Source organism: Canis lupus, chromosome 23 (genome assembly GCF_048164855.1).
Source record: "Canis lupus baileyi chromosome 23, mCanLup2.hap1, whole genome shotgun sequence".
NCBI lineage: Eukaryota > Metazoa > Chordata > Mammalia > Carnivora > Canidae > Canis > Canis lupus.
The window spans coordinates 17,551,626-17,571,818 of NC_132860.1; the positions used below are offsets into that span (position 1 = coordinate 17,551,626).

Consider the following 20,193-nt stretch of genomic DNA (forward strand, 5'->3'; position numbering starts at 1 on the left):
TCTCTATCTCTATTAGATGACCTTTTATTTCTATGTTGATTTTGAGAATTTAAGATAGTTCTGAGAATGCAGTATTTTATTTCTCTATCCTTGACAGTACCTCTTCAGAACTCCCTAGAATTGCCTGATGAAACTAACTGATTATTCGGGTTCTTTGTATTTCTCCTTCATTACCAACCCCTCTTGCCCCAAAATAACTGACAAAAAAGTAATAACATTAAGACAATGTAGGGAGTTCCTACATTATTGATGGTGACCTAGGAAACTCTTGAACTAAGTTCCTCCTACAGACACCAGATCTACAGCTACCATGGAGTGATTCCCTCTGAAAGAAATCTAGAAACTAGCTGAGCAACTCACATTGTGCAAACAAGAAAATACCTACACTGAAACGAGTAGGAAAGGCAAACCCATACCATAAACTCTACCCCTTGCGCAGTGACGTTGGGAAGGAATTTACAACTTCTAGCTTTTCCCTGAGGTGTAAAGTGTTTATTTATTTATTTATTTTAGGTGTACAGTGTTTAGACCCAACATCTAGCCCCAGCTTTTAACACTAGCACATGAAGGATGGGCATCCAAAACACCTAACTTTGAAAACCAGTGGGGTTATGCCCATGAGACACACCAGACTATAGCAAACAATGAGAGTTCTTAACAGGTTCACCAAAATTCACTGTGGCTCTCCTCCCACAGCTCAGAATGGAAGAAACAGAAATGCCCATCTTCCAATCTTTCCTGAAAGAGTCCTATGTGCATGCTTTAAAAGCTCCTGCCTTAAGGTCAGGTGTCTAATTTAGCACATCTCTGGGGTGTTACTGGAGACCAGGAAGGCTAGCGGGTGCCATCTCTGTGTTGTCTCTCTGGCTCACTTCACCAGTTTTCCCTTGTGCACATGTCTGGCACTTTAGATTTGCAGTTGCTGCCCAAAGAATGTACCCTTTTTAAATTTTTATTTTTATTTTTATTTTATTTTATTTTATTTTTTATTTGTGATAGTCACAGAGAGAGAGAGAGAATGAGGCAGAGGGAGAAGCAGGCTCCATGCACCGGGAGCCCGACGTGGGATTCGATCCCGGGTCTCCAGGATTGTGCCCTGGGCCAAAGGCAGGCGCCAAACCGCTGCGCCACCCAGGGATCCCGAATGTACCCTTTTTAATCCCCTGGCTCTCGTGGCCAGGAAGGCTTAAGCTGTCATCTCCCACAGGACTTTAGAAAAGAAAGAAAGTTCTTAACTGGGCATCCTCACCCAGGAGCAGACAGAAACAGCCATCTTCAAGTCTTTTTTTTTTTTTTTAAGATGTGTATTTGTGTACATTAAAAGCTGCTTTCTGAGGATCTGGCTTTTAATCACTCTGAATCTAGTTGTTAAGATCCTTCTCTTTAGGACACTGACAAGTCTTGGCACACACTTAAATACCGGAAGCACTAAGAATAAGGCAGTCTGACAATCACAAACATTTGTAAGATAGCCAAGAACTATGGCAAGAATGAATGATAAGGTTCATCCTCCTCCAAGAGGCCTCTTCTTCAAGATTAGGAGAGGTGGTTGTTTTATTGAATGCATAAAAACTAACAAAGAGAATCAAGGAAAATGAAGAAACAGGAATATGTTACAAATGAAAGACTAAAATTAAACCTCAGAAAAAGGAGAAATGGAGTTAAGAGATTTACCTGATGAAAGGTTCAAAATAATGATTATAAAGATGCTCATTTAGCATAGGAGAAGAATGAATGAACAAGGTCAGAATTTTAACAAAGAAAACTTAAGAAAGTACCAAATAAAAATCATAGAGATGAAGCATAGAATACTGCACTGAAAAATACCAAAAGGGATTTAACAGCAGACTAGATGAAGGAGAAGAAAGGATTAGTGAACTTGAGGACAGGGCAGTGGAAATCACCCAATCAAAAGCACAAAAAGAAGAAAGAATGAAATAGAGTGAAGATAGCTTTAAGGACTTATATGACAACATCAAATAGACCAACGTTCATAATTTAGGTATTCCAGAAGAAGAAAAGAAAGAGAAGGGTCAGAAAATGTATTTGAAAAAGTAATGACTGAAACCTTTCCTAACATGGGGAAGGAAACAAGACATTGAGATCCACGAAGTCCATGGAGTTCCAATAAAGATGAACCCAAAGAGAACACCACCAAGACACATTATAATTGAAGTGGCAAGAGTTAAGAACAAGCAGAGAATCTTAAAAGTAGAAGAGAAAAACAACTTGTTCATACATCTCCCATGCCTATGAGCACATTTCTCAGCAGAAACTTGGTGGGCCAGTAGGGAGTAGTAAGATAGATTCAATTAAGAATACTCGACTTGGCAAAGTTGTCCTTCAGAATTGAAGGAGACATAAACAGTTTTCCAGATAAACAAAAGCTAAAATAGTTCATCACCACTAGATTGACCTTAAAAGGATAAAGAGAGTTCTTTAAACTGAAATGAAAGGATACTACTTAGTAACAGGAAAACATATTAAAGTATAAGTCTTACTTGTAAAAAATATTTAATGTTGTGAAGATATTGAGTTAATCAATTACAAAGCCTACTATGAAGGGATTTAAAGACAAAAGTAGTGGGGTGCCTGGGTGGCTCTGTTGAGTATCTAACTCTTGATTTTGGCTCAGGTCATGAACACAGGGTTGTGAGACCAAGCCCCACATTGGGCTCCATGCTCAGCTCCTTCTCTTTGTCTCCCTCTACTCCTCCTCTTTCTCTGTCAAGTAAGTAAGCAAATAAATAAATAAAATCTTAAAAAAAAAAAGGACAGAAGTAAAAAAAAAAAATAGGACAGAAGTAGTAAAAATATAACTACAAAAACTTGTTAATGGGTATACAAGATTACAAGATAAAAAAGGTGTAAATTATGACAGCAGAAAAACATAAATTAGGTAAGGAAGGATTAAAAATGTAGAGCTTAGAATACTAAGTTGTTATTAACTTAAAATAGACTGTTATAAATATAAATTGTTTTATGCAAACTTCATGGTAACCATAAGGAAAAACCTATAGTTGATATAGAAAATACAAAGAGAATGGAATCCAAGCATGCCACTAAAGAAAAATATCAAGTCACAAAAGAAGAGAGCAAGAGAGGAAGTAACAACGGAATTACAAAATATCCAGAAAACAAGGAACAAAATGGCATTAGTAAGTACAAACTGATCAATAATTACTTTAAAAATGTAGATAGATTAAATTCTCTAATCTGAAGACTAACAGTGGCTGAAAGGATTAAAAAGAATAAGATCCAACTAAATGGTACCTACCAGAGACTCACTTTAGCTTTCTGGATAGGCAGACTGAAAGTGAAGGGATAGAAAAAATAGGCCCTGCAAATGGAAACTAACTAACTAACTAAGCTACTGTAGCTATACTTATATATACTGTAGCTATAAATCAGACAAAATAGACTTTATTATTTATTATTTTTTATTTTTTTTAAATTTTTATTTATTTATGATAGTCACACGGAGAGAGAGAGAGAGAGAGAGAGAGAGGCAGAGACATAGGCAGAGGGAGAAGCAGGCTCCATGCACTGGGAGCCCGACGTGGGACTCGATCCCGGGTCTCCAGGATCGCACCCTGGGCCAAGGGCAGGCGCTAAACCATTGCGCCACCCAGGGATCCCGACTTTATTATTTTTTTAAAGATTTATTAGAGCGAGAAAGAGCCATTTGCAAATGGGGGAGGGGCAGAGAGAGAGAATCCCGAGCAGACTCACCACTGAATGTGGAACCCAATGTGGGCTGAGTCTCACAACCCTGAGATCATGATCTAAGCCAAAACCAAGAGTGGGATGCTTAACCGACTGAGCCACCTAGGCGCCCCCTATATGACTTTACCTAAAAACTATATTATTATAGTTTATCTATTATTAGACAAAGAAGATCATTATATATAATAAAGTAGTCATCTCCTCAAGAGGATATTAATAATTGTAAATATTTATGTACCTAATGTCAGAGCACCTGAGAAAATAGAATATTTAATATTTAAATATTTAATTTAATATTTCTCCCTTTTTTGCTCTCCAGTATAGAATGCAGTTTAAAATCACATATGGCTTTTAATTATCATTTCTCTTTGTCTCTTTCTGTATCTGGAATAGTTGTTCACCTTTTCTCTGTTTTATGATATTGACACTTATGAATAATACAGGGCTCTTGTCCCCTTTTATTTTATTTTATTTTTTTTATTTTTTTAAGATTTATTTATTTATTTATGATAGACATAGAGAGAGAGAGGCAGAGACACAGGAGAAGGGAGAAGCAGGCTCCATGCCAGGAGCCTGATGCGGGACTCGATCCCGGGACTCCAGGATCGCGCCCTGGGCCAAAGGCAGGCGCCAAACCACTGAGCCACCCAGGGATCCCCCTCTTGTCCCCTTTTAATAGGATATTCATTATTATGTGTTTTTTTCTGATGTCTCTCATCTTTAGATTCAGGTTATACATCAAGAGTTGGAATGCTACCAACATTTGAAATACTAAGTGTATTTCTTATAATGGTATCCATCTATTATGTTAATTGTGGTAACTTGATCGGGTGATTGCCAGATATTTCCATTCTATAGTTGCTGTATTTTGGCTTGGAACTAATAAGCAATCTGTGGGAAGACACTTTAAAACAGTGCAAATATTTTATTACTCATTAATCATGCCTCCCTAGATTTACCAGTTAGTGATGATTCTTGCCTGTGCCAATTTTTATTATGATGGTTGCAAAATGATTATTTCCCACCTCCCTACCTTTACAAGTCAGTAGTTGACATTTTACTATAAGCAAGAAAGAGCTTTCCTGTGTCTTGTCTATCTGAGCTATATACTTATTTATTCCACTTTATTTTTTCTTCAGTACTATGTAATTAATGGTTTTCATGCATAAATAGTCCTAGGTTTGTGCCCTTTAGGTTGGTTCATGTATTCTTTTGTTAAGACCCTACCATTTTTAAAAGCATTTTTGAAACTTTTTGTCATAATAAGTGATCCAGGATCATCTTATTCCTTCCTTACCCTTGGCCTTGAAATCAACCATTTTTCCAAGCATCCTTGGCTTATTTGAGTGGAGAATAATATTAGAAACCAAGATGTAGGTTCTTGTGTATGTGGAATCAATGTTTAAAAACTTTTTTTTCTTTTAAGCTCAAATATTTGCCCATTTTCCATTTTAAGTGGACCAAAATTATGATTTACTTAGTTCTTATAATCAACTTACAGAAGGTTAGATTCTGCTTCTAAAAGTTTTTCCAAGATTTTGAAAATGAAAATAAGCTGTAAGAGTTCTGGCTCCTATAGAATTGCACTGAGGTAATTAGGTACTCACCAGAATTATATGATAGCTTTTCTGTGCTCATAACAGAAAGTTAATATTTTTTGGAATTGGTCCTCCAAAATGGCACAATGAGGTAGAATTTGAGAAAATAATATTAAAACTTAAGATGATATTCCTTTCTAGGTCATCATCAGTGTTTTTCCCATTTTTGGTGTGAAGTTAACTATGTTCTTTTTTTAAAAATGTGTTTTTCTTTTATTTCTGGATCATATCATCAGTTCAAAAATAGATCTTCTTAATTCTCATTTGGTGTGAATTACTTCATACCAAATATACTATGACACATTATTTGGAAGCCTGAAGAGGAGGAACTTAGGGACACAAACCATCCAAAGTATGATTGTGCAACTATAAAAATGTTGGCTCTTACCTTTCCAGGATACAGTAACACTGTCAGTAATCACAAGCAAAATCTTTGCATTAAACTTTTGAAAGCATGTTCCCAAAATTATTCAACTAGACAAAATGATTGTAAATTTCTTTGTATGTAATGAGTAAAACATGATTGATGTAAGGTTGCTTTTTATGGCCTATCTAAAAAATGATAGACCTGTCTAAATTTGTATTTAGTTGTATCTTTTTAAAGTCTTTTTAATGTGTTTATAAGTGTGTTTTTGAACCAATAATAATGATGCAATTCACAGTAAAGACTTTGGTATGTCAGCAAATAAATGGTCAAAGGATGGGAGGGGGAAATGATTCAAAGTAAATGAGGAATAAAGAAACAGGTACATAGAAGGAATAAGATATGTTTCTTCATCTCAAATGGCTTAAACTCTGGTGTGAGAGGGACGCCTGGGTGGCTCAGTGGTTGAGCGTCTGCCTTTGGCTCAGGGTGTGATCCTGAGATCTGGGATCGAGTCCCACATCCGGCTCCCTGCATTGGAGCCTGCTTCTCCCTCTGCCTGTGCCTCTGCCTCTCTATCTCTCTCTCTCTCTGTCTCTCATGAGTAAATAAATAAAATCTTAAAAAAAAAATCTAGTGTGAGAGGCAAAACCAAAATTTAAGTATAAAGATACTCATAAGTACCTATGCTAAGTACCAGTTCAGTGATTAAGTTAATAATTAAAGACAGGGCAGTGGGATTAAGTCTTAACAGAGTTTAAAGGACTCAGTGGCCATTTAAAAAAACAAGAGCTAAAGAAAGCTTAGAGTAAAAGAAATAGAAATAGAAAGGAAATAGCTTTTTACCGGGACTGCAAAAAGCTTATGGATAGAAAAAAAGATTACTGTGTTCATGATACATTGAAGGCTGATTAGTGTTCAGGCACTGTGCTAAAAGTTTTATAGCACTTTTATTTAATTCACAGGTAGTTTATTTTACTTTATTCTCTCAATAACAGCACTTGGTAAGTTTTAACATTCCCATTTTATGGATGAGGCTAAAAGACTAACCCAGGGACATTCAGGTACTAAGTCAAAAAGCTTGAATTTGTCTGTCTCCAAAGACCAAATATCAATATCAAATGCTAAAATATATATTACAAGGCTACAGAAATTATATCAATGTGTTACTGGTTCAAGAAAAATTGTCAAAAGTAAGACTGTAATTGGTCTTACTTATTATCAATATCTGACAATGGAAACATTACACATCAATGGAATCTGTGCATCTTAACAAGTATATTTAAATAGTTATTGCACTTTGTGAGAAAAAATAAATTTAAATGCTCATAGTAAAATACAACAATTCCAAATGATTGAGCAATTTATCTGGAAAAAATGAAATAATAAAAATGAATTTCTAAACTGATCTCTTGTTGGGGAAACTTGGAACAGTGTAGGAAATCACAAAACATTTGGTAGATTTATCTGTAGAATAGCCTAGTCATTTTTTCTTTGTTTCTCTTTTTCCCTCCTTGATTATCAAATGCTAAATTGTGCTCATTATAGAAGATTTAGAATGTATTGGGAAAAAAGTAAAAGAATAGAAAAAAATGGATGTATTTTGTTTCAATAATAAGGGTTTTTTAAAAACTAAAACTCTAATGTCTACATACTAATTGACCATATGGATATAATATATTTAAGCCATCTCCTAAAGGACATTTAATTCCCTTCTTATCAATATTACGAATATTAGGATATTCAGTGATGAATATCTCTTTGGAATAATTTTGATTCCATCAAGGAAGGTTTTATCAGTAATTACTTCACTGAATAGAAATCATAAATAGAGAAGAGTGAGAACTGGGCTTCCTGGTGGTAATACAGTCAACATTATACTTTGTTTTTAAATACTTTGTTTTTTAAGTAATCACCACACCCAGTATGGAGCTCCAACTGACAACCCCAAGATCAAGAATCACACACTCCACCTACTGAGCCAGCCAGGTACTCCACAATCAACATTATACATGATGGTATCCTAGACACTAATCCTCAGACCTTATTCAACAAATGAGTCTAATGAAAACTAGCATAGGTAACATAATTCAGACAGAGATAAAAATTGGGGGGACATATATCCTGAGTTTATTCTAAAGTTTGATAATTTGCAGCATATGCAAATATCCATATAGGGCTCTCTTTATAGTAGAAATGGTGAAGATTATGCTTTTTGTCAAAGGGTCTTTTCTCCATTGTCTCCCCTTTCCTGTTTAATAGGCAGAATGCTGTATCTTAACAGTCCGCTGTAGGGAGAACATTTCATTGAATTAGTGATGACGGGGGATCCCTGGGTGGCACAGTAGTTTAGCGCCTGCCTTCGGCCCAGGGCGTGATCCTGGGGTCCCGGGATTGAATCCCACGTCGGGCTCCCAGCATGGAGCCTGCTTCTCCCTCTGCCTGTGTCTCTGCCTCTTGCTCTCTCTGTGTCTCTCATGAGTAAATAAATAAAATCTAAAAACAAACAAAAAAAAGAATTAGTGATGACCAATTAGTATTATATTCTTAAAATGCTGAGACATTAAAACAACAGGAGAAAATTTGAGAACAGGCTCCCAAAGTCCTTCAGTATCAAATGTCTTTTCTTAAATTTCAACAGTTTTATACTAAGAAGTGCTGCAGCAAGAACTGTATGTTGTTATTACTATTTCATTTAAATGCAAGAATTATTACATGCAGCTATACTTAATGGAAAAAAGTATAAACATCTTTCTAGATTTATAGTTCGGCTTTTCATATGTCATCTCTTCTAAACAGTTTCTTTGAACTAATACCTATGTTTTATAAAGTCTGTATATGAGTTCAAGACAGTGGAAAGAGAACTAGACCAAGAGTTAGAAGATTTGACTTATTAATCCTCATTTTATGTTGAATGAACAGTATATCACAGCAAGTAATTTCATATCTCCGGGCATGAGACTCTTTGTATGTAAAATGAAGTAGATACTTCTTGTACTATATTACTTTTATTATTCTATCATGTTAACTACATCTGATTTTATACTTAAAAAAAAAGATTTATTCACCTTAGAGAGAGAGAGGGAGCACATGAGTGTGAGTAGAATGAGGGGCAGAGGAAAAGAATCTCAGGTAGACTCCCCACTGAGCAGGGACCCCAATGCAGGCTCAGTCTCATGACTCTGAGATCATGACCTGAGCTGAAATCAAAAGTACAGTGCTTAACTGACTGAGCCACCCAGCACACCAATACTTTTTTTTTTTAAGTTTTATTTTTTAAGTAATCTCTACGCCCAATGTGGGACTCAAACTTAACTACCCTGAGATCAAGAGTCAGAGATGCTCTTCTGACTGAGCCAGCCTGGCACCCCTAACTACATCTGATTTTAAAGATAGATTTTAATTTTGATCATAGTAGATACAAGCTTTCTATCCAAACTGTGATCCACAGAATACTATTCTTACTCATCTGAGTAAGGCCAACTTTTTAGACCAATAGGTCTAATATGACCAAATGTCTTATGTCTTTATGGAATGTTTCAGTATGCCATGTTACATGATCACTCAAGTATCAACATCTATTCTTTAAGAAAATAAAGCTGAAATCTTGAATCTTAGTCCAAGCCCAGCATATAAACTTCTAAATTAGGGATTCCAGGGAAGTACATTTTATTTACATTACACTTAAACTATGAATTTTTTTTGACTATGAACTTAAAAACTTAAGTTCTGTGATCCTATAACTCACCAAATATAATTTTTTATCTAAAAACTAATTTAATATTTTAGTTTCTTCATCTAAAAATTAACATTTTATCATTTCTAATCTTTTTCACCAATTTCAACACATAGCAGAAAAGAACTTTCAAAAGAGTCCGTTGACTTTGGTGGTTCACAAAATAATATTCTTGAATTTATGAGAATCTAATTTTGAGTTGGTTAACCTTGTTAGAAAGAAGTTTACCTGCAGTTTCCCTATCTCATAAAAAGGTTTGTACTCATTTCTTTTTCTTCAGAGAAAGGAATTAGCTTAATAGTATTTCTCATAATGTTAACATTTGAAGTCAGCCTTAGATTTTCTTAATAATTTTATAAGATACACCAAAGAGGGTAGCCCGGGTGGCTCAGTGATTTAGCGCGCCTTCAGCCCAGACCTGATCCTGGAGACCTGGGATCGAGTCCCACGTCGGTCTCCTTGCATGGAGCTTCTCCCTCTGCCTATGTCTCTGCCTCTCTCTCTGTGTCTCTCATGAATAAATAAATAAAAAATCTTAAAAAAAAAAATACACCAAAGAATTCTTGAGTACTATCTAACAATTGATTTGAATTAATTATGTTTTGGAGATAAAGGATGAGAAACATGGTGCCAGTGACCATATTCTTCAGTTTATGATGATTAATTTATTAACCGTGATTTATTCACTGCATATTAACTGGAGGGTAAAAGGTGTTTAAAAAAAGATATGCAATAAGAATTACTGAAATAAAAGATGCCAAAAATTAAAGCTTCTACAAATTATCATTGTTATGCTTTTTATATTAAAAAGAATGTTACAAATTATCTACTAATAATGTGAACATAGGCAACAAATTTTAGTTAAGTACGCCTACCATAAAAATTTAGTGTTTAGCTCATATTTTTAAAAGGTATATAAGGGTTAAAATTAGGAAAATGGAAATAAGCAGGATAGATATATAGTAAAATTCAAACTGGTCAAGTACATAGCATACCACCTTTTTTAAACTTGACCTCTTTAGATGCTTTGATTTGTTGGATTTCTTCTTTTCCTATTCCCTTTCCTTCTGACTGTTCTATTTTCCTTTAAGTTCCAGCTCACTGCTGTGGGCCTCCCTGATTTCCCTTCTCAGAGTTTCTCAAGCACTTTAAATATGAACTTCAAAATGTTGCAATATTGTTCTGCATTTTTTGCTGTTATTTCACCTGTGTTGGTTTTAGCTCGTAAGCTAGATTATAAATTTCCTGACACAAAGAATTGCACTTTATCCTTCTGTGACACCTGCTATGTGGCCAGCCATTTAGTAAGTGTTTAATAAATAAACACATATGGATACATTATTATTTACCTTTTAAAACTTTAAACTTTTTGTTATAAAGATAGTACAAGAGTAAACATTTTAGCAAATTATTTTTCACTAGGTATGTGTGTGCTTTTATGTCATAAATGTCAACCATAATCCCATGACCCAAAGACAAATGCTAAGAAAAATACAAATTTTTTGGAGTATAATTTCCCAGGCCTTTTCTCCTCCATATTAAAAATGTATACATGTTTAACACTTCTACTGTTTACTAGTTTTTAAACTTGTTGCATTTAGTATATTCCTGTGTCATATTTATGATTAGCTTTAAATTGTTTTTATAGCCATTTTTAAAAAATTGAGACATAACTGACTTTATAGCGATTAAGTATAAACAGAGCTTTAGCTTCTTGCTGTCCTGTTCTAATAATGGAAAAACGGATTGAAAGAGGAATGGAGCTTTTAAAATATGCAAGACATATTGCTTCCTGATTATTCCCCATTCCTTTATTCCATCTCCATTCCTTTCTTCCATCTCCAGCCCCAAATTGTATCCTTTTTAGTTTTCTAACCTCAGTAAATACCATTACTGTCCATCCATGTTTTCAAACAAAAAACCTAGAGTTACCACTTATCTCCCCTTTTTTCATCCTTCACATTCTAGCCATCAGCAAATCCTGTCAATTCTACTTCCAGATTGAATCCTTAATCACTACTTTTCTTCTGTCTCCCATTCTACTCTACTATATATCTTGCCTAAATCACCAGACTTCTAAAAATGACTTCCTATTTCAACTTTTGCAAACTATTCTCCATTCAACATTAGAGTGATTTTTTTCTTTTATTTTCTTTTCTTCTTTTCTTTTCTTTTCTTTCTTTTCTTTTCTTTTCTTTTTTCTTTTTTTAATTTATGATAGTCACACACACAGAGAGAGAGAGAGAGGCAGAGACACAGGCAGAGGGAGAAGCAGGCTCTATTCAGGGATCCCAGTGTGGGACTTGATCCTGGAACTCCCGGATCATGCTCTGAGCCAAAGGCAGATTCTCAACCACTGAGCCACCCAGGTGTCCCAAGAGCGATTTTTTTCAAAGCAGAATTGAAATTACCCTCCTTGCTTAAAACTCTTCAACAAACAATTTAATAAAAAATGCACGGAGTGGGGCTCCTGGGTAGCTCAGTTCGGTTAAGTTGCTCTGACTCTTGGTTTCTGCTCAGGTCATGAACTCAGGGTCCTGGGATTGAGCTCTGCACTGGGCTCTATGCTTAGCAGGGAGTCTGGTTCAGGATTCTCTCTCTCCCTCTGTACCCCAACCTCCCCCGCTTGTTCTCTGTCTCCAAATAAATAAATCTTCAAAAAGAAAAAAATGCCCAGAGGACCTAAATAGGCCTTTTCCCAAAGAAGACATATAGTTGGCTAACAGACACATGAAAAGATGCTCAGCATTGCTCATCACCAGGGAAATGCAAATCAAGACCATAATGAGAAATATCACCTTATACTTCTTAGAAGGTTAAAATAAAAAAGACAAGAAATAGCACATGTTGGTGAGGATTTAGGAAAAAGGTAATCTTTGTGCACTATTAGTAGGAATGTAAACTGGTACAGCCACTATGAAAAATAGTATGGAGATCTCTCAAAAAATTAAAAATAAAAATACCATATGCTTCAAAAATTCCATTACTGGGTATTTACCCAAAGAAATTGAAAACACTAATTTGAAAAGATATATCCATCTTTATTTTTGCTGCCAAGATTTGGAAGCAACCTATGTGTACATTTTTTAGGAAGAGGCATTTAAAAGTAAACCTCAAAAAAAAAATTAAAAGTAAACCTCGGGGGATCCCTGGGTGGCTCAGAAGTTTAGCGCCTGCCTTCAGCCCAGGGCATGATCCTGGAGTCCCAGGATTGAGTCCCACATCGGGCTCCCTGCGTGGAGACTGCTTCTCCCTCTGCCTGTGTCTCTGCCTTTCTCTCTGTGTGTCTCTCATGAATAAATAAATAAAATCTTAAAAAAAATAAAAGTAAACCCCAGACACCATATTTTACCTATAGATATTTTAGTATGTGTCTCTAACTGATAAGGACGTTTTTACTTTTACTTATCAATCTAGAATTATAATATTTAACAAAATTAATTATGATTTTGAATAGTGCCTTAATATCACCTGGTATCCAATTTAGTGTATCAAAAATGTCTGAGTTTGTTTACATCAGAATCCAAATAAGTTATTGTAATGTTGATATTTCTTAAATTTCTTCTGTTACAGCCCCACTTTCGGGAGTGGTGGAGAAACTGAGTCATTTGTCCTATGGAATGTCTTACATTCTAGATTTGGCTGATTAATTCCCTATATTTTTATTTAATTTGTACCTCTGTTTGGTTTATTTTCCATAAAGTGATAATTAGATCTAGAGGCTTGATTAGATTCATATTCAGGTTTTAAAGTAAGACTACTTCAAAGATTGTGCAGTACTTCCTATTTTATCGTATCAAGAGGAGCTTAGTTTTTGGTTGCTCTTTTTTTTTTTTTTAAGATTTTATTTATTTATTCATGAAAGAGAGAGAGAGAGGCAGAGACACAGGCAGAGGGAGAAGCAGGCTCCATGCAGGAAGCCCGATGTGGGACTCCATCCCAGGTTTCCAGGATCACGCCCTGGGCTGAAGGTGGCGCTAAACCGCTGAGCCACCTGGGCTGCCCTGTTTGCTCTATTTTTAATAATGTTAAGATCGATTTGTAGGTTTGGGGTAACGCCATTCTTCACTTAATTGTTTTTGTATCTCTTGATGATCATTGCCTAAATACATTATTTCAGTAGGAATTGCAAAATGGTATTTCCTCATTCTGTTCCTTATGTATTTATAAACTGAATAAAATTCATCTATAAAATAGAACTTTTGCAACTACACTTAGATAGAAAAGAATAATTATTCCTTTTTAAAAAAATGTTCAGAATAGTAGATTAGAACCCTAACCATTGTCACTAGTGACAACTTAAAAAAAATTGTCATTATGAATTAATGGATTTTTGTGTTTGAGGAGTTTGAATCAACTAATTTTTATTCATTTTGATCCTGTTGTTCTTCGACACAGTAAGATGAATAGGCTCATTTTGTACATTTTTCTGACATTTTTTTTAGAATGTCATTTTTCCAAGGAGTTCTGGTTTTCTTTACTGGGAAATAGTATTCAATAACATTTTTGTATAAATGAATTAATACCAATAGTATAGTATAAAGTATATGTTAGTTATTGTTATTTTCTTTTATATTTTCATCTTAATTTGTCCTGAGCAGTGATTCTCAAAGTGTGATCCCTGAACCAGCAGTATCAGCATCATTGGGGAACTTGTTAGAAAAGTAAATTCCCACCTCAGACCTACTGAATCAGAAACATTAGGAATTGGACTCAGAAATCTGATTTAAAAAGCCTTGCATGGTTTGATGAACACTGAAGTTTGAAAACCATTGATTAAGAGTAGCAGTTCCTAACAAACTTAGTGAGAAGGGACCACAAGTATGCTAAATATTTTCCTGGAGTAGTTATGTGGAAACCTAGCTCCCAGCAGCCTTGTCTGTTTTCTAATCTTCAAATCTTATCTTACTTTATGAAATATGAGAATTGGTGAAAGATATCAACTAGAATATTTATGAAATAAGTATTCTGTTTACCAAAGGATATAAAACCTATGAACATAAATGCACTTCAATTTCACACATTTTGTGTTTTGAGATAGATGATAACCCTTTCCCAATGTTTGTCCCATAGGGCACTAGATCCTCTAAATGTTCTATAATAAAGAGATTTCATTAGTCCAGTAAGTTTGAGAAATATTTTATATCTCCTTTACTTGGCATTGCACAAATAATATTTGCATATCAAGTCTGAGAAACCCTGCAGTAAAGAAGACTATTTAACTTGACTTTACCTTAATGTTTCCAAAATTCTTTGATTAGAAGACCTTTTTGCTAAGTAGTGTTTATTAGCTTTCAGCAGAAAACTCTTTGGGAAATGCTGCCTTAGTATATCTTAACAGAATAAGAACTTATAGACTATGTACCACTTAAACATAGGAAGCTTACTGGGTGAAAATATAGTAGCTCTACAAATGAATTTGTTCTACCTTCAGAATACTATAGAACCCAGAAGCTATTGAAGAGGGAAAATATCTGGATATTCTCTTTCCTAAAGGTAAATTCAATTCTTAACTGAACACTATTGGCCCTGATTTGTCTGAAGACTTGTTATCCTAATATGTGTATTTCTCATGTGGTCATTATTTTCCAGACCAATGCAAGGCAAAACCAGGTTTTATCATGTGGACATGTCAACATGATTAACAGATTATTTGGCAAGAAATGAAGTAGTGGGCAGCCCCGGTGGCGCAGCGGTTTAGTGCTGCCTGCAGCCCAGGGTGTGATCCTAGAGACCGGGGATCAAGTCCCACATTGGGCTTCCTGCATGGAGCCTGTTTCTCCCTCTGCCTGTGTCTCTGCCTCTCTCCCTCTGAATAAATAAATAAAAAATCTTGAAAAAAAAAAAAAAAAAGAAATAGCTTTTCAGGGAGATTTATAGACCTTACAGAATTTTGCAACTACTTAGACTCCTTTATTTGCAATTTTGGAAAGTTTTAAAGTCCTTAAATTGCATAACTGAGGCAATTTTATATAGTGATACACTGTAATTAAATTGCTTATATTTCAAAAAGGAAATGTAATAGAACTGGTAATTTTTTACTTCTGTGATTACTTTTATCCTCTTTTTTTTTAAGATTTTATTTATTTTTTTATTTGAGAGAGGAAGAGAGAGCATGAGTGGAGGGGAGGGGCAGAGGAAGAGGGAGAAGCCGACTCCATTCCAGGATCCTGGGATCGTGACCTGAGCCGAAGGCAGAGGCTTAACCGACTGAGCCACTCAGGCCACCCACCTCCCCTTATCTTCCTTTTTAACTGGGATGTTTAAAGAAATACTGAAAGAAGAGTTTTAGTGTGAAATAGTGTTGTTGAAAAATGAGCTGACACAGAGATGATATTGGATTCAACAGTTTTTTTCAAAGTAAGAGATAGGAACCCAGCATCAGGGATCCCTGGGTGGCGCAGCGGTTTGGCGCCTGCCTTTGGCCCAGGGCGCGATCCTGGAGACCCGGGATCGAGTCCCACATCGGGCTCCCGGTGCATGGAGCCTGCTTCTCCCTCTGCCTGTGTCTCTGCCTCTCTCTCTCTCTGTAACTATCATAAATAAATAAAAAAAAAAATTAAAAAAAAAATCCAGCATCAAGAATGCAACAAAGATGAAGTTGACGTATTCAACCTGTGTAACAGGATGGACTTCATGAATATTATGCCTGTGGAGTCAGCCCATAAAAATCAGTAATCTAAGAATTCTTAGCATTTTTGTCTCAGGATATGTTTAAAGGGCAATAGAGTTTTTGGGGCAGATTGATATGGTGAGTACTAATTTATCCCATATCATGGAAGCACAGAGACTGTGACCTACATAGAAGGTAAACTACATGGAAGCCGAGAATCCCATAGCACATGTAGTCCATAATAATAACAGGTAGGAAAAAATCTATAAATGGGCAAGTTGTGGCACGTGCTTGTGATAGGTACAAGAGATAAGGTGACCTTGTAAGACAATTCAATAGAGTGTTTAAGATAAATTTGTATCTTTATAAAAGATAGATTTGTATCTTTAATGGGACCTTCTAGAATTAGGAATAATCTTAGGTTAATAAAAAGGTTGCAGATATTGTTTGGTGAGATAAATATGTGAAATTTTTCTGATATAAAGTATTAAATTTCAAAGCATTATTATAACACCTATTACATTCATAGCCTGTTTTGAATTTCCTGCTTATTGTTAAGCTTCTCATATCTTTTCAATATGTGAGAATCTATATTATAAAATATGAACCAAATACGACCAGTATCATCATTTAATTGTTACACAAAAGCTATTCTAGTAGGTAGAGAGAAGAGGCAGTATTCCCTTAAAGGATAAATTATTTATAGAAAAATTTTATTCAAAAATACCATATTACTGTGGCCTGGAACAAACCTTATTTTATTTTATTTTATTTTATTTTATTTTATTTTATTTTATTTTATTTTATTTTATATTTTTATTTTTTTTCAAGCACACGAGGGTTTATTAGCAAGCTCGAGCTTGGGTCCAAGTATACCTGACACAGCAGAGCAGGGACTTGGACCCAAACCTTATTTTAAACAACAGTTTTTGGATTATAAAAAAATTTTATCATAAAACTACATTTTGCTTTGAATAGAGGAGTATGAATTTTCTTTAAATTTGTGACATTTTATTCTTGTAGGAGAGCTGTTGGAATTAAGAATAATGTCTTATGATTTATAGTACATTTATGAAGTAAAAGCCTCTGTAATAAGAAGTCATGTAAAGATGCACGGAATTGTTTTTACTTAATACTGATTTACATTATATTTGGCCCTTTTTGTTGTTGTTAATTACTGTTTCATTTAGTGAATGTTTAGTTAAAGAATAGCTTTAAGAAATGACCAATGCATTGTATTTTGTGTTTTGGTCAAAGTAGGTTAATAGTCATTTATTTGAAATGGTTATCTACTTAGTCAAGTTGGCTTCTAATGGTACTCTAGGGCATTTATCACAATCTCATAAAATGGATAGCTTTATCTCTTTGAGGAATTTTAGTCATTCTTTTGTCATTTCAGATTTGTTAGTAATCTATGAAGAATATGATTCATTATGTGTGGAAATCTTTGGCAAATTCATATTCATCACATTTTTATTATTTCTAAGGATTTCAAAAACCAACCTTTTAGCTTTTGCTTTGTAACAGATGAAAATCTTTCAAGAGCATAGGGACCTTATGACACATATAAAAGTAAACAGATAGTTCCCTTCGGATGTGTGCATTCCATAGACATCTAATACTTGGTTATATTTCACTGTACTAGAAAATATGTGAGCGCCAAAGGAGATAGAAAATACAGTTTTTGGCATCTATAGTGGGGGGAAAAAAGACATCCTTAGTAAAATACCCAGGAAACAATTCCAAGAAAGTTCATTCCTGCATGTATGTAGTAAACAAATATTCAGAAAGTACCAACCATGTGCCCAGCTCTTGTATTAGTAAGTGGGAAATTACCAATGAACAAGACAGAAATCCTGGTCTTTGTGAGCATATTCTAACAGAAGAGACAGACAAACAAAAAACAAGATAAGTGAAATGAGTAGTATGGTGGATGGAACTAGTGCCATGGAGAAAAATGAAGCAAGGAAAGAGGATAGAGAATGTTAGGAATTGTAGTTTTGATTAGGGTGCCAGTGAAGGCTTAACAGCAGAAGTCACTTGAATGAAGACCTAACAGAGATGAGGGAATTTATCATTAGAATATCTGTGAAAAGAATATTCTAGGGATAGGAATAACAAACAGTGCTTAAAGACCCTTAGCTGGGAACTTGCCCCACACATTTTAGAGCAACAAGCAAGTAAAGTGGAGCTAAAGAGGAATGTAAGAGACTGCAAGAGGCTGTTAAAATAATCCAGACAAGGAATGATTGTGGCCCATAGTATTGTGGTAAGAGTGGTCATGGTAAGTAATCAGAATTTGCTGACAATTTGGATAGGGGATATGAAAGAGAGAGGCATCAGTGTTTGATTTGCCAAATGGAAACATAGGATTTCCATTAACTGAGATTGAAAATACTGTAGGAGGAATGGAGTTCAAGGATAAAGACTGGAGCTATATTTTGGACATGTTTAAGATAACTGTTAGTCATCTCGGTGCAGATGTCAAGCAGGTAATTGATATAGCATTTTGTGGCATTTTGGGGAGAGATTTGATGGGAGAAATGAGTTTGAGGACATATGATATGTTGGTGAACCGTGCTGAGAAGTAAGACTAGGAGAAAAATCAGTAAAGGAAAGGCTTCAGGAAACAAGATAGACTTTTGAGCTGGAACTTTTATTAATGGAAAAGAAAGAGGAGAGGATTCTAGTTAGGGAAAATGTCCGGCATCTTGGAAGATTGTCTAGGAATAAATCTGAATGCTTTACTGCTTTGTCTTTTTTTTTCTCACCTTAAAAGTTTTATAGAGTATCATAAAATATTACGGAACAACAGATGCACAGGGAATATTTGTTGACATATAAATGGGAATAATAGTTTTCAGAGTTTATTTAATTAACCAGTATTTTTAGTAATTGAAATGTAAGGTGTCTTTTATTGTAGATGTTTTTACCGTGCTAAAAAATACATAAGATTTACCATTTTAACAATTATTAAGTGTAGAGTTGAATGGAACTAAGTATATTCTGAAAGTTTTTGTGTATAAAGATATTTTCTCTTCTCAAAAAATCAACATTGTTGCTTATGAGCAAAAGGAATTTCAAGCTGATGGGGCTTTATTTCTAAGATTGGGCATTGCACAAGCCTTAGAATCCTAAATGATTGTCATTTTTGTTTGAAATATTGGGACCACTAGAAAAACAAGAATGAAAATTACTGCCTTCTAAAACAGATCTTTTCTTAAAAGCTGACTTTCCGTTTAAGTGAGTGGCATTTTTAGTTTTTCAGATCATATTTAAAATAATTTGAATGTATCTTCTTTACCTTTGATTACTAGTACTTTCTCAGAAATCAAATGCTCCCAGAAAGTTGTGGTATATATCTGCAGTATAACCAACTTTTCAAAAGTGAAATAAGCATGACTTCATTTATAATTTCTTTGCCTACTTACTTGCTTTTTAGATTCCTGTCAAAGTATGTATTTGAGTTTTGTAAATTATAAAGTATATTATATAATTAATTTTGTATTTTGTAAATTATATGAAAATGTGTGATATGTCTATTTTGTGTAAGTTATAAGCCTTGAAAATTCTGTCAGTTGATTACAGTGCATCTTTTTCTAGGGAACAAAGAAGGAAGAGATTGAAGGTGAAGTGGAAGTGTCTGGTTTAATTCAGCCTGCAGAAGTGTTTGCGCCCAAAAGCCTGGTGTTGGTATCCAGATTAGATTATCCAGAAATTTTTAGGGTAAAGAACTCATAGTTGTCATTATTGATTTGTATTATTGTGTGAATCTATTTTGAGTGAACCATGGTAACAAGATTTTGTATTTAAAATGTCTTTAAATTGATTTAGGGATTCATCAATAAAATAAATTTAGTGTGAACTGAAAAAAAATGTGTTCATGTTGGATGAAATAAATCTATAAGTTAATTTGTGAGTATTTAAACTTAAAGGATGTAGTGTTTGCTTTAAAATAGATCCCATGGCTACTGACCCCCAAATTTATGAATCTATAAGAAATTATATGATTGCCTGTAGCAGATTTAAAATGCCTCAGTAACATAACAACCTTGTGTATTTTTTTTAAAGATTTTATTTATTGATTTGACAGAGAGAGAACGAACACAAGCAGGGAGAACAGCAGAGGGAGAGGGAGAAGCAGGCTCCCTGCTTT

The 20,193-nt window shown here is 34.7% G+C and overlaps 1 protein-coding gene and 1 long non-coding RNA gene across 4 annotated transcripts in view; one reads left to right on the forward strand and one right to left on the reverse strand.

Annotated features, from left to right (window-relative positions):
* Positions 1–20,193, forward strand: part of SBF2 (SET binding factor 2) — a 453,884-nt gene that overhangs the window by 197,545 nt on the left and 236,146 nt on the right. For all 3 annotated transcript variants that reach the window (XM_072794105.1, XM_072794106.1, XM_072794107.1), the window contains exon 4: positions 19,641–19,763. In XM_072794105.1, the coding sequence (XP_072650206.1) occupies positions 19,641–19,763 (123 nt within the window). The remainder of the gene's footprint in view (positions 1–19,640; positions 19,764–20,193) is intronic.
* LOC140614807 (uncharacterized) overlaps positions 7,796–20,193 on the reverse strand; it is a 57,572-nt gene continuing 45,174 nt past the window's right edge. The window contains exon 4 of the long non-coding RNA XR_012015575.1: positions 7,796–8,184. This is a non-coding gene — a long non-coding RNA (uncharacterized lncRNA). The remainder of the gene's footprint in view (positions 8,185–20,193) is intronic.